At 41.5% G+C, this 14,041-nt stretch overlaps 1 protein-coding gene across 19 annotated transcripts in view; it reads left to right on the forward strand.

Moving 5' to 3' along the window:
* Positions 1–8,877, forward strand: part of rims1b (regulating synaptic membrane exocytosis 1b) — an 85,911-nt gene extending 77,034 nt beyond the window's left edge. For all 19 annotated transcript variants that reach the window (XM_085410874.1, XM_085410881.1, XM_085410885.1 and 16 more), the window contains 5 exons: positions 3,723–3,867; positions 4,340–4,452; positions 5,998–6,099; positions 6,288–6,427; positions 6,545–8,877. In XM_085410874.1, coding sequence (XP_085267000.1) covers positions 3,723–3,867; positions 4,340–4,452; positions 5,998–6,099; positions 6,288–6,427; positions 6,545–6,763 — 719 coding nt within the window. In that variant the 3' untranslated portion in view covers positions 6,764–8,877. The remainder of the gene's footprint in view (positions 1–3,722; positions 3,868–4,339; positions 4,453–5,997; positions 6,100–6,287; positions 6,428–6,544) is intronic.
* The last annotated feature ends 5,164 nt before the right edge of the window (positions 8,878–14,041 follow it).

Here is a 14,041-nt window from a genome sequence, read left to right on the forward strand (position 1 = left end):
CTCCTTATGCTGCTGAGAATATAGCCCAGAAGAAGCGGATAGTATAGCTTTTATTTTGGAAAGAGGCATTTCTCTGTAATAAACTCTCTTTTCCAAAGATGAGTGATTCCTCAATCAGATACAGGGCTTGCAATATCGCTAGCCTGACATCCTGGGGCTAGCGATTTTTTCAGTCCGGCTACCCTGCCCGTCGGGCTATTGTAGGAAGGAAAAATATATGTCAATGCTTTTGCATTCTTTCAGAAATGTAGCTGGGTAATTATGTCATTGGCATCGGTGAGCCACTGTCAATATGTGACATATTGAAATCGCGTTTGAATTTGCGCTTGTTTTTTTGCTTTCACTTTGCAATCGTGCGAACTGTGTATAGAGAGCGACAGCACTGATCTGTGAGTGATGATAATTTGTGCACCAATTCCTCTGACATCGTCTTATTAATCGTTAGCTTACTATGCAAACATGACAAGTGAAATCTCCCGCAGCTTAAACATGTGAGAGGTTGATCGCGCAGAGAATCGCTGAGCTTATGTGAGTAAAAGCAGCAGGATATATATTTCAGTTCTGCTGAGCCAAATAAGACAGGTCAGGGTGAAGAAGTGACAGCCAAAGAAAAGCTTACCACAAAACGGAGAAGTTATGACAAATCAGACTATGAGGCAAAAAGAAAGTGCAGCTTTATGGTTTCATGGACAAAAGAATTTCTGTGGCTGCAATATGACGAGCTAAATAACCAGGGCTGCACATAAGTGGTCCGCAGGTGCGCATTCGCTGTCAAAATAAAAAACACGCACAAGAGTTAGGGTTAAATTTAAAAACTGTACTTTTGAGTTAAAATATATATTTATAATTTTAATAAATGACAAATTAAAAATGCATGAACATTTTTTTTGTATCGAAAAAATATCAAACCGTGACACCAAAGTATCGAACCGAACCGTGAATTTTGTGTATCGTTGCACCCCTACTTCTTTCTTTGAGCTGCTAAATGTGAAGAAAAGTAGTTTGTTCTTCTAAATACAAGTCCCTGTGGGGGCAGTTATGCTGTGAGATTTTAACGTTGAGCTGCTCACTGACAAACTGAATGCTGTGCATGCTGGATTGTGACTTCTATGTCATTATTTATTGGGCTCTTCCCAAAAGAGCTACACAGGCCCGCTCTCTTGTGGGCCTGCTGCCTGCAGGAGGGGCCACAGGGCTTCGGTGCTGTGTGGATTCTCTTAGTGGGTGGAAACGCCTCGGTGTCCTTCCAAAAGAGCTGGGGGGCAGGGAGGCAGAGGTCTGGGGATCCCCAAAAGTTTTAGTCATATGACTCTATACTTTTCCAGATTCTTCATTTTTGCCTACAAAAGGACATGCAAAGTGCAAACCTTGATTACATTATCTAATTTAACCAAACCCAGGAGTCTAGGTGATTTCTCTTGTTGGTTTTCTCTAAAGAAAATATGGTTAAAACAGCAGCTGCACCGTTAAACTACTGTGTGCGATCACTTCGACTTAGAGAATGCAGGTTTGAACCCTTAAGCTACAGCTAAGCTAATAACAACCACATCCATACAGAAATATTCATTGCATTTTGTCCCGAGGTACAGACTGTACCCAAGCACCGCAAATTGAAAGTGTCCTTTTGTTCTGTAAAAGACAAACTTCTGCTGCTGTCGCTGGCCCAGCGCTCGTCATAAAGACAAACAACCACAGCTCGGCTCGCGGTCACACAACAGAGTGTGGCTCGTCCGAGCCCAGCATCCACTTCCACCACCGGGGCATGTACGATGAAAGCCAAATGCTGTACTTCTCTTCATTGTAGAGGGCATAAAAAGCTATTAGAGAATATTAGGCCTTCAGGGGGTCGCTCGCCCACTGCCACTGATGTAGAAAGGGGAGAGAGGAAGTAGAGAAAGGACGAACATCAGCCTAATGTAAAAAAGTCTCTCTTGGTCATGATGGATGATGCCGAATGCAGGTAAGAGAGGCTCACTTGTATTTTCTAAACTATTTACTGTGAGGTTTTAGACACAGGATAAAGGGAGGCTCAGAAATGTTGTTTTCCAACATCATGAGTCAGAAGGCAGACGCGCCCCTGTCCGAGATGCCACACAGTAGGGTTTTTTGGCTGTTTTTCTGCCCAACAATTTCCTGTTTACTGCTGGTGAACAGATTCTACAGAACATGGGCGCAACTTTGACCGTGGTTCAGACAGCGAGATCAAACAGTCCTGAACTGGATCTGTGGGCTATCTTGTGATATTCAGCTTTGTCTAACATATGAATGGTTTACTGTTTAGGCCACTGAGTGAACTCTGTCCTCTGAAAATGCAGAAACATTATTCTAAGTTAGACCAAACTCCAAAACCACAACAGCAAAATCTTTGTGTGAATCCTGATACTCTGGGATTTTCCACCTTCTAGATGAATCACTTTGTGGGGTCATTTGAGTAATCACTCATGATAAGGGACTACCAAGAATAATAATATCTTTATTTAAAAACAGTAGCACCTTTCAAGAACAAGTTACAGTTTTCTTTACAAAGGCAAGAGCAGTGCACGACTGCACATTTCCTTCAAGGCTTAAAATGTTCGTGTAAAGCGTGAACTGAGTCTGAGTCTCCGGATATTTGGATGCGATCTATACTTAAAAACATTAAGATAATGTCTCCAAACTTTTCTCACGTCATTTTGATGTGCATTTGTTGTGTTGTGTTTTTAAGGAGCACTATAATTAAACCATTACCTAAAAAGCTCTTATTTGATCCATCTGTCTCCATCTGGCTAATTATAGGCCAATTTCTAACCTTCTTTTTATTTCAAAGATTCTCCAAAGAGTTCAGTTCAGTTCATTTTTATTTCAAACATTTCAAACATGTGCCTTCACAATCATTACAAAATATCATTCCATTATTTGTTTGAAAAGGAGTAGTTGTCAAGCAGCTGGATGATGATCTAGAGGAGCATTAAAACAGCTAGTGAAGGTTACAAATCATCGTTTTATGGCCGTTGACAGTGGACTCCTCTCTGTGCTTGTCCTGCTCGTCCTCAGTACAGCACACACAACTGATCCGAAATTACAAACTCAGACGCACCACTGGTGTTTTTGTTTGAATCCTACATATCTCATAAATTTAGTTTTGTTGATTTAAACGAGGAGCGTTCCACAGATCTCAATGTTTGGACCACTATTTTTACATTATACATGTTTCCCCTCAATAGTGTTACAGAGCACTGGATACATTTTCATTGCTATGCAGATGATACCTAAAGCCAAATGACACAAATCCATCCATCCTAACCATCTGCTTCTTAATTCAGTTTTATTTGTATATATTGTAGGTCAAAGACACTGCAATATTAGTTATAGAAACAAATATGATCAAATGTCCCCATATGAGCAACACGTGGCAACAGCGGGAAGGAAGAACTCCCTTTTAACAGGAAGAGACCTCCAACAGAACCAAGCTCAGAGAGGGGCGGGGCCATCTGCAAACGCAAACCATGAACAATATAAAACGTGCAGTGGTGCCATATAAATAAAAATATCCTCTGCTTTGTTCATGTTTTAATTGTGGGAGGGGAATGTATAACTCCTAATTGTTGTAAGTATCTATAGCTTCAGCCTAACAACTTTCCTGTGGTATCGGTTTTAAAGAAAAGAGCCATTCCTTCACTGGAGTCTGTTATCAAAATATTGTCTGCTTGATGATTCTTCCTCTCGCTCTCGTTTACCTCCAGAGGGGAAGAGTAAGAAGGAGAAAGGAGCGTCGATCCAGAGGAGCACGGAGACCGGCATGGCCGTGGAGCTGACGAGGAACATGAGCCGGCAGCCCAGCAGAGAGTCCAACAACGGCAGCATGAACAGCTGCAACTCTGAGGGGAAGTCAGTAAACCCGTCCCTCTGCTACTCGTCATCTGCACTCTCTGTGTCACAAAGACGTCCTGAATGAAATGAGTTAGAGTGACAGTAATGACTGCATGTCAGCATGTTCTGAGGGAGACATCCATTCCTGCCTGCGGGTATTTCTGTATGTGTTGGCCGACTGAGAGTAAACACAGTCTAATATAACGAGCACGCAGTTTAAAAATGAGTCAGCGTGGAGAGTGTGAGGCGACGATAAAACCAAAACTCAGAGTCAAATTAAGACCGGGTGTTTTCTGTCGCTTGGACAATCACGTAGATATTTTTTCTTGTTATAAATAATGAGTGCAAGTGAAATTCTCCTGGAGGCAGCAAAGTGAATCCACCACATGTGCTGACTGAGTGGGGCCATCAGCAAGACTGATGACACATTTGTATATAGGTTGGTGATTTTTAGAGTTAATAATGGGCTGTTTTGTGTTTTCTGTGGTAGCTTGATCTTTTCTGGAGTGAATCTAGGTGCCAGCAGTCAATTCAGTGACTTCCTGGATGGACTCGGACCAGCTCAGTTAGTGGGAAGACAAACACTGGCTACTCCTGCCATCGGTACAAAACCTCTTCTCTCTTCTTTTGAATTATTTGGGGTATTTTTTAAAGCTTTATTTGTGCATGCATGGATAGATGTTGTAAAGGTTTTTTTGCATTTAACAATGAATCAGAAAATGCCAGAAAATGTCAGAAATCATTAGTATTGTAATGTTTTTGCTACTTTGTATTTTTGTGTGTCTTGAGTATTTCTAGCATGAATTTCTCTGACATATTTTGGATATTTCTGGTATTTTATTTTAAATGTTGATTGTGCCATTCATCCTCTTCTCTTGGTCGTGAGGCATCAATCTAAGCAGACAATCCCAGTCTTCCATCTTCCCAGCCTCTCCTCCACTTCTTCAGGTGGGAAGACGTTCCCGAGTCAGCCGAGAAATGTGATCTTTCCAGCATGTCGTGGTTCATTTCACACTGGGCCACAGACTGCTCCAGTGCAAGTTGGAGGTCACTGCTTGATAAAGCCAGCGGAGCTACATCATCTACGAAAATCAAGCACGAGATCCTCAGGCCACATAGCCTTGAGAAATTCAGGGAAAATCTCATTCGCCCCATTCACTGTGTCCACTGCAGAAGGTCTGTCAGTGGGGCTGAGAAGATCCTTGATGTATTCCTCACACCACCAAACTATGTCCTGAGTTGAGGTCAGCAGCGTTGCATCCCTGCTATAAAAAGTGTTTGCAGGGAGCTGTCCACGCCACTCGAGTCACCTGACGATTTGCCGGACTTCCTTCAAGGTCGACTAAAAGTCCTGCTCAATGGCCTCGCTGAGCTCCTCCCATACCTGAGTTTTTTGGTACTGCAAGAGCTGCAATCCACTTGGCCTGTTGGTACCTGTCAGCTGCCTCTGCTCACCATGCTTGATAGAATCCCTCCCACTGCTTGATGGCTCCTTTAACCTCTGCTGTTCATCTGATTCAGGGATTACCGCCACACTAGGGTCCGCTTTCCACAGAATGCTGTTAAAGTTTTGCTCAAAGTGAGAGCTGAAGAGCTTGACACTCTGGCCTTTGCCAAGTTCACCCTCACTGTCCAACATCTTCCATTGCCACCTGATGCAACTCACCAACAGGTGGTGAAGTGCAAAAATGAATCACTGACCTGCGACGCAGGGTGTCCTGGTGCCACGTGGACTTTTGGACACCCTCATGCTTGAACATCGTGTTCAATTTGGAGAAACTGCGGTGCAGCCAGTCCCTCCCATTCACACTCCTCTAGATCATTCTGTCATTGCCCATGTGAGCATTTAAGTCCTCCAGTAGGACAATGCAGCAATGTTCAGCACATGAGTGCACACGACAATCAGGACATAGGGAGGGAGAAAGAGAGACTGTTTTCATGTTCTTATAACTATTAATTTTATATTTTTATTGTTTCTTATGATTATTTGTACTTAATCTTGTTCTTTTTTATTGTTATTGTTGATGATGATCAATTTAATTGTGCCAGGCTGAGAGTGTTACCTATGCATTAAGTCTGCGCTCCTGTCGGTAGTAGATGTTGGTGTTGAGCTCTTTGTTTTCTTATTTTTTGTGCTGTGTTTTTTAGGTGATATCCAGATCGGTATGATGGAGAAAAAGGGTCAGCTGGAGGTGGAGGTGATCAGAGCACGAGGACTTGTACAGAAGCCAGGATCCAAATCTCTCCCTGGTAAGCGCCCAACCTGACTGAAGCCGCCACAGACCAACTAATCCCTCCATCACTCACACACATGTTATTATAATCCAGTATATACACTCGACTCAAGCTCACCTGTTCTTTGCGTTCGTACAACCAGCCCTGAGAGCCGATAGTGTTCCCACTAATGGCTTTTTTTATTGCTCTGTTTCTGCCGTCAGCTCCATATGTCAAAGTCTATCTGCTGAATAATGGAGCGTACGTAGCCAAAAAGAAAACCAAGATTGCACGGAAAACACTTGACCCACTGTACCAGCAAGCACTGCTATTTGAGGAGAGCCCGCAGGGGAAAGTGTTACAGGTGAGCAGGAGATTTATTTCCCTTCATCACAAAGTTAAATGCTTCCCCCCCTCCTACTTCATGCTGACGGAAATCGAGCAGAGCAACATGACAACGTGAAATTATTTTTTCCTTCAGGTGATTGTATGGGGAGACTATGGCCGCATGGACCATAAAAGCTTCATGGGAGTTGCACAAATCTTATTGGAGGAGCTGGACTTATCAAGCACAGTCATCGGTTGGTACAAGCTGTTCCCACCATCCTCTCTGGTGGATCCGACACTCGCCTCCCTGACGCGACGAGCTTCTCAGTCGTCTCTCGACAGCTCGTCCGGACCGCCCGGGGTCCGATCTTAGTGGACAAACAGCTCTACACCACCGAGAAAAAACTAAAACTAAAACTCGGAGAGAAATGAAATACTAACGGCAGAAATGTAGAACAACAACAATCAGAAACACGAGAAAGCTTTGTTGAAATCTGACAATCACTCCTGCCGCGGTTAATTTTGTCTGTCGTAGGGAGCGTCGCATTTCAGTGTTTCATGTCCATTCGAGGAAAAGTCTCTGTGTTTTCTCTGTGTGTGCTGAAGAAGCCGTGCAGCAGCTGTCCAGACAGTACCAGAGAATCCAAACGAAGCAGGGTGGCTTTTAACTGAATCAACAATAGCAAAGAAATGTATGTAAAGCATCGGAATGTATGGACTCGAGACAAGAGGTAATCACCCTCCGCTCCTGCAGGCGGCGCTGCGCTCCCTGCAGTGGCCTCCTCCAGAACCCCAACAGACTGCTGGTATTCCCGTCCCCGCCGTGTGTGGGGGACGGGGTGCTCAGTCTGGAAGCACAGGGCCTTCTTCTGGTGCCTAGACCTCGGAGCCGCATTACTGGTCCCCCCCTCTCTGTGGAAAGATCCTCTTTTCAATATGTTTACCATGGCTGCTCTGAAGCCGCACCGTTTCAGCGTGTTTGCTTTGTTGTTCATTTCTTTCCCTTCGTTACTACTGGCACAAGATGTTTTTAAAAATGCTCATGATAATGTTGTCAGTCTGGTGTGTGCATGGAGAGTAAAAATAAAATACAAGAGATTAAAAAAAAAAAGAAGCTATTAAATGTCTGCAAGTGTAATGCAGGAAGAGGGCGGGGAACAGGTTAGATTTTTACATGTGAGATTAGCGTTGTTTTGCTGGCAAGCGTGCAGGCCAGTCGTCTTTGTATAGTTGTATATTAGGCCTCCCAGGAGGTTGACCAATAAGTAAAATTTATGTCACTTTGAAATATCACAAGGGTACAATGTCAATGTAAAAAAAAGAAAACTTAAATCTTTGTTCACCTATGTGAGAGCGAGACAGGGGGGTCTAATTTTTCACATTTTTTGGGAGGCACATTCCCTCCCTCCCGGCATGTTAAAGGTTTTTATCCAATCTTTAGTTCAACATTTTTTTCTTTTTAAATTTAAACACAAGCACAAGAGCTTGATTTTTTTACAACAAAAAGTTTAACGTTTTGAAGAAAAAAATAATAATACATAGCTAAAAAAATCAAAAACAAAAAAAAGGACAAAAAGCAGCAATCCTCCCGTCACCGGTTCTCTTCATCGTTTCGTCTCGACGTTCGGAGGCAAACAGAACAACAAATATTGTCACAGTTTTTTCCTCGTGCATCTCGGTGAATGTGGGCCAATCAGATCGATCCGTCGGGACGCCAACGCTCATCCTCCGTCCGGCCTGCAGGCTCCTCCCACCCGGAGGGGGGAGGGGCAGCATGACTTTGGAACCCGTTCCAAGCTGCATGCACATTTTTGTAAACAAACAAACAAACAAAAAAAATCTAGATACGCGTGTTAGCTCCACATACTGTAGGGCCGCTTGTATGTTGCATGCAGTTGTACAGTTTGCTCGTACTTGAATATTAAAGAGATAAAACCAAGAAACTGAAGCCATTCCCATTACGCAAAGACATCCAAATCCACTGCAGTCCAGTCCACGTCCTTCAGTCCGGTGCTGAATGTCTCTCAAACCGAATCCCAAGATTACATTGATGTCTCTGGAAGATGTACTGTACTGAGCAGACCTCGCAGCCCCTCTTACTGTTATTCCACATCATAGTATACCTCCGAGGGGCTGGGACGATGTATGAATAAATATGTACAAATCAGATCTATGAAAATATGAATTATGTTTCAACATAATGATTTCAGACGACACGGAGAATAAACTCAGATGCACAGAAAGTCGCACCCTGTAAATACTCAGCACTATGCCCGGGGTTTTCATTTGGTTCACTGAGAAAAGGGGCCAAGTCTTATAATAAGGAGCGATTAGTACTTTAGGTGACGAGGGGACCGTGCTGTGGGACGGCGATGGGTCTGAAAGTCCTCGTCTGAACACTTCTCTGTGCTTCGAACTCGGCGTCTGTGCCCGGCCCGCCATGCTCAGTCCCGCCTCACTCCAGATTTCTTTTCATTGTCCAGTGAAGCTGTTTTTTTCCTTATTTATTTAGGTTTTTTTTCCTTGTCAGTATTAACAGGAGAAAAAATTGCTGATTGTTTACAACTTCTGTGTTCCACTGAAACAAGAAAATCAGAAAAAAGTAAAGCATTCACTGCAACATTTCTTGTTTGTATAACAGATGTGGCTCAAATGATGTGTATGTTTTATATATAAAAAAATTTCATTTTTATGATTTACAAATAAAAAAGAATGTGTGGGAAAAAAATACCAATGTTTTCCTTGATTGTTTCTCATGCTTATTTTTTAATTTTCTGATTTGACATGATGTCAAAAGGCCAGGGTGCCTTGTTTGTGGGAAAGCTAATATTTATTCTCAGTCTGTGCATCTCTGAGCAGAGCAGCATTATTTTAGAGAGAGGGCCATCACTGTTCCCACCGTAGTAAATTTATTACAGTTCATAAAAACATATTTCAAGTGTTTTCATCAGTTCTAGATACAATATAAAAGAACAACATGTGCTTTTCCCCCTTTTATTCAGTTGAGAAGGTGATGAGCTATCTGCTAATGCTAGCTAGTTTGGTTAGCAAATGCTAACCAACTCTATGGGTCTATTGCTGGACATACCCGCTAATTAGTGCTATGTACAGTAGCATGCACAACAAAATTCTAGACTTTTATGCGCCGTGGCCATCGTACTAACTTGTCTGTGCAGATAACAGCTTAGGAATCTAAACAGTAGTCAGACCATACTAGTAGCTCTTACAGCAATCAACATGGCCTACATGTCCAGTTCGGTGAGCTCAGTTAGCTGAGGTTAATCCTAGCAGACAGTTAGTGTCCTATCTGTTACTCAGACAAACACGTGGCTAATAAAGTTTAAACAGGTGAGTAATAGTAATATTACTTAATAATTATTAATATAGTAATATTTATACCTAAACAGTTCTCATTAAGGAATAAATTGATCAAGGAGTGGAAAATAATTTGCGTAGCAAGCAGTAAGCATGATAATTTTTGCTCTAAAGTTGGCTATTTCAACAAGGGAGTCTATGGAGAGTGACTCACTTTAGAAGTCAGTCTTGAGTGGCCACAAGAGAAACTGCAGTTTTTATCAATATGTGTTGCACTGATTATGTCGTCCTTATTTCCTTTTTTTTGTTATTTCATGCTTTTGTTTGGGTCAAGAAGGGCATCCAATATAAAGTCTGCCAAATCAAACATGCGCTGGTAACCAGTGTGATGACGCCTTCTGGAAAGGGAGCAGCAACTATTTAAAAAGCGCTATAACCTCAAACGACCAAGATATTTTAGCAAATAAAATACAGTTTGTGACCACATGATATACCAGAAAGATTTTCTAAAAGGTTCTTATGTAATGAGTTTTCAGTCTTTTTTTAATGCAAAAATCCCTAAAGTTGTGATGTTATTTAACCAGGTACTTAGTCTGGATGGCCCTGTGAGGAACACCGGCGTAATTTCAGACCAAGATATGTTCTTCAGCACACACAGTATAGACATACATGTAAGGCTGCTTTCCTTCACCTAAGTGGTATTTTTCTAATTCAATACACCATTTCAATTCAGTTTTATTTATACAGCACCAAATCACAACAACAGCCGCCTCAAGGTGCTTTATATTGTAAGATAGACCCTAAAATAATACATACAGATAAAAACCCAACAATCCTATGACCTTCTATGAGCAAACACCTTGGCAACAGTGGGAAGGAAAAACTCCCTTTGAACAGGAAGAAACCTCCGGTAGAACCAGGCTCAGGGAGGGGCAGGGCCATCTGCCGTGACCGGTTGGGTTGAGAGAAGGAAGGCGGGACAAAAGACATGCTGTGAATAAAATTTTAACAATGAAATGTTGTTGTTGTACAGTGGAACCTGTAAACAGACGGCTTCTGCAAAGTAAAGTCTCAAAGACCAGAGATGAGAGAACGGAGGACAATTTTAGGTTCTTAAGTGCTCTGTTTGTGAATAAAGTCACATGACAACCATGTGGTACTACATACAACACCATCACAGTCTTGCCACTGCGATCCATCTAACCAAACCTGTTTCTTATACAACACAGAGCTTGGGAGATTTATGCTCCACTTGTTGTTAAGTAACCACAGGATCCCCCAAAAACAACATCTGCAGGCAATCTACACTGACCCGCCCACCACCCTTGCCCTGGCAGCCGGGCCCCCAGGCTCCCTCTGTGCTGCAGCATCAGGGGTCATAACCTGCCTGTATAAAACATGGACACAGACCATCGTGGAAAAGACACATGTAGATCACACATGTCAGAGGCCACTATAAAATTTCCATGCTGCTCCCAGGAATAAGATTAATCTATCTAATAAAATCAAAGGTCATGCATTGGTGGAAAAGAAACCATGAGTTCACGTGGAATACAAACATTTCAAACTTAACTTTTAATATCATCCATGAAGACGGGCTTCCCAAGTAAAATATTAAACAAACAAAACCTTTGGGAAAAGAAAGGCTCATGTGAGCCGAGCGATGCCGGGAAAAACAGTCTGAGAGTCTGTCGGCATGAGGTTCAGGACCCAGAAACCATCTCACATGATGAGATGACGTGAGACCAGTGATAGTTTGGGTTGTAAGTTTACCACTGCTTTCCCTCCAGCAAAACATGTTACAACTTATTTCTTCTCAAGTGGGATTAAAAAGGGTGCAGATTTTTATAAAAGAGAACACCAGCATAAAAGGATTATCCATTTCCAGCCTCGTATTTTTATTCTTGGACTCTATCAGAGTAGCTGTGTATGACCCACAGTTCAAAACAATGCTAATTTATCTCATTCTGGGTCTTGTTTCAGTGCCACACTTCATCCGCTGTCTGAAACAAGTTGTTAAAAGCCATCTTTCACTGCGCCTCCTAAAAGGAATTACAGCAGGGGGGTGGGGCTTTTGTGCTCACAGCAGAGTACTTTTACAATAATGTACTTCCTCTGAAATAGTCCATAAATAAATACATTTTGATGGAAGGGTTGAGACAATTGTTTTTTATTGTCCAAAAATACCTTTCTGTGAGTTTTAGGGACATCATACCACCATAAAGCAATTTGTAGCTTCTGCCATTTTTATTTGAGGCATGAAGCGAGCAGCAGCTGAAATTTTATAGCTGCAGCGTTTTCAGTCACCACAGTCGCCTGCTCCTCTGCATGCATGGAGATACAGAAACACACATTAGCAGAATGCTAGTGTCTAATAAACTGTGGGATTTCTTTTTGTCCTGTTCAACACTCAGCTAGAGCGGAAGTTAGTTGGGGTTAACAGGAAGTAGATTGGCTCTCCTCACAGCCAGAGATTTCCTAGAGCCAGAGATCAGTAATGACCAGATGAGGCACATTCACTCTCCAAATGTTTAGAGCAGTCTGAAGAATGCTCGGTGTTGCTCAAACCTATATATAGGTTTGAGCTATATATAGGTCTATACAGTCTATATATAGGTATATATATATACCTAAATATAGACTGACCTCGTTATTTCAATTCAATTCAGTTTTATTTATACAGCACCAACATCACAACAACACCTCAAGGCGCTTTATATTGTAAGGTAGACCCTACAATAATACACAAAGAGAAAAACCTAACAATCATATGACTCCTTATCTGCAAGAACTTTGGTGACAACGGGAAGGAAAAACGACCTTTTAACAGGAAGAAACCTCCAGCAAAACCAGGCTTAGGGAGGGGCGGGGCCGACAGGATATTTGGAACTTTGGATCTGTTTAATATAATCATCCACTATCATAATATATATGACAGGAAAAGGAAGGAAACATCACCTTTAAAAATAACTATTAAAGTGAAATCTAATGGAAATACTCTGTTGCTGCTTGTATGGCTGGTTTGACCTCCTGGTTCAGGAGCCAATGAGCAGACAATGGAAGGACATCAGGAAGCAGTACACACCTGAGTAATTTGGGCCTCTCTCTATTTAAGTGGCTTCACTGGAAACAATAGTTTTGCATTTACTTGTGATTGCGTGGGTTTTTAGGCTGTGTGCTCTCATACTGATCTTTTAAGGTGACATGTTTCTGGTTTTGAGCCTACAAACATGCATTTTCTCATCTTTAATCTTAGATTATGACCCTCCTAACACTAGTCCTTTCCTCTCTAAACTTTCTAGGTGCTTTCTTACTGCACAGTCTGACCATGTTAGGGTTTTGTCTGTTTCCAGCACTTCATTTTAGAGTTCACACGGCTATAATCAGGGTTTTGGAGTCATGTGAAATTGTCATACAATCTTTCCTTTGAGGGGTAGTTTGAGCCAGCCAGTTACACTGAGGTGTAACTGAACGTGGTTACACAGGTGTTACATTTGGCTTAAGTTATATTTCTGTTAACAAAATGGGAAAAAGTAAATCTGAAATGTACTCTTTTTTTAAAATTTATTTACAGTAGAGCATTTTTATTGCTTTGTTCAAACTGTGGCTGATGTAATACTCATACTTCTATCCAATCATGGGTCCAAAATATGCTGCAATATTCTTTAGATTTTGGCTTTGAAGTTGGAATTTAAAAATAAATGAATAAATAATTGTGGAGGAGGACTCTACTCATGTTTCCTATCACTGGTGGTCGGTACATTTCAGATCAACACATTTCATACAGAAACTGAGCTGCTATTAGGAAGCTCTGGAAATGAGTCACATAAACATAGTAATCAAGACATAGGATGAGTAATGAAAAAAGCTAAATGATGATGGGTTTTCATTATGACTGTGGTCAAAACCAGTAAAAGGCTCAAAACAAAGGTCTTTATTCAACTTTTTAATGCAACATTTAATTAAAAAAATCACCTATCAGTTAAAACTAGAGATGGCACGATACCACTTTTTTATGTCCGATACCGATACCGATATCATAAATTTGGATATCTGCCGATACCGATATGAATCCGATATAGTGTTTTTTAATCAACAAAACTGTTTTTTAAATATCTTGCTGCATTTTGTATAAGTTCATACTCAAGTTTAAAACAACAACTACACTAAAGCTATTCTGTTATACCTGTATCCAAAAAAAATATTTCATAGTTCAGCAATACTGATCAATCTAATAAACTTAAACCTACACCATCCTCACTATTCTGGTATTTTAAAGAGTACTTAGCAGAAATATTAAGCAACCTAACTAATAGGGTTCCAACTCCCAGCAACA

Source organism: Rhamphochromis longiceps, linkage group LG6 (assembly GCF_057381845.1).
Source record: "Rhamphochromis longiceps isolate RC_006_pf linkage group LG6, R_longiceps_female_GT1.1, whole genome shotgun sequence".
Lineage (NCBI taxonomy): Eukaryota > Metazoa > Chordata > Actinopteri > Cichliformes > Cichlidae > Rhamphochromis > Rhamphochromis longiceps.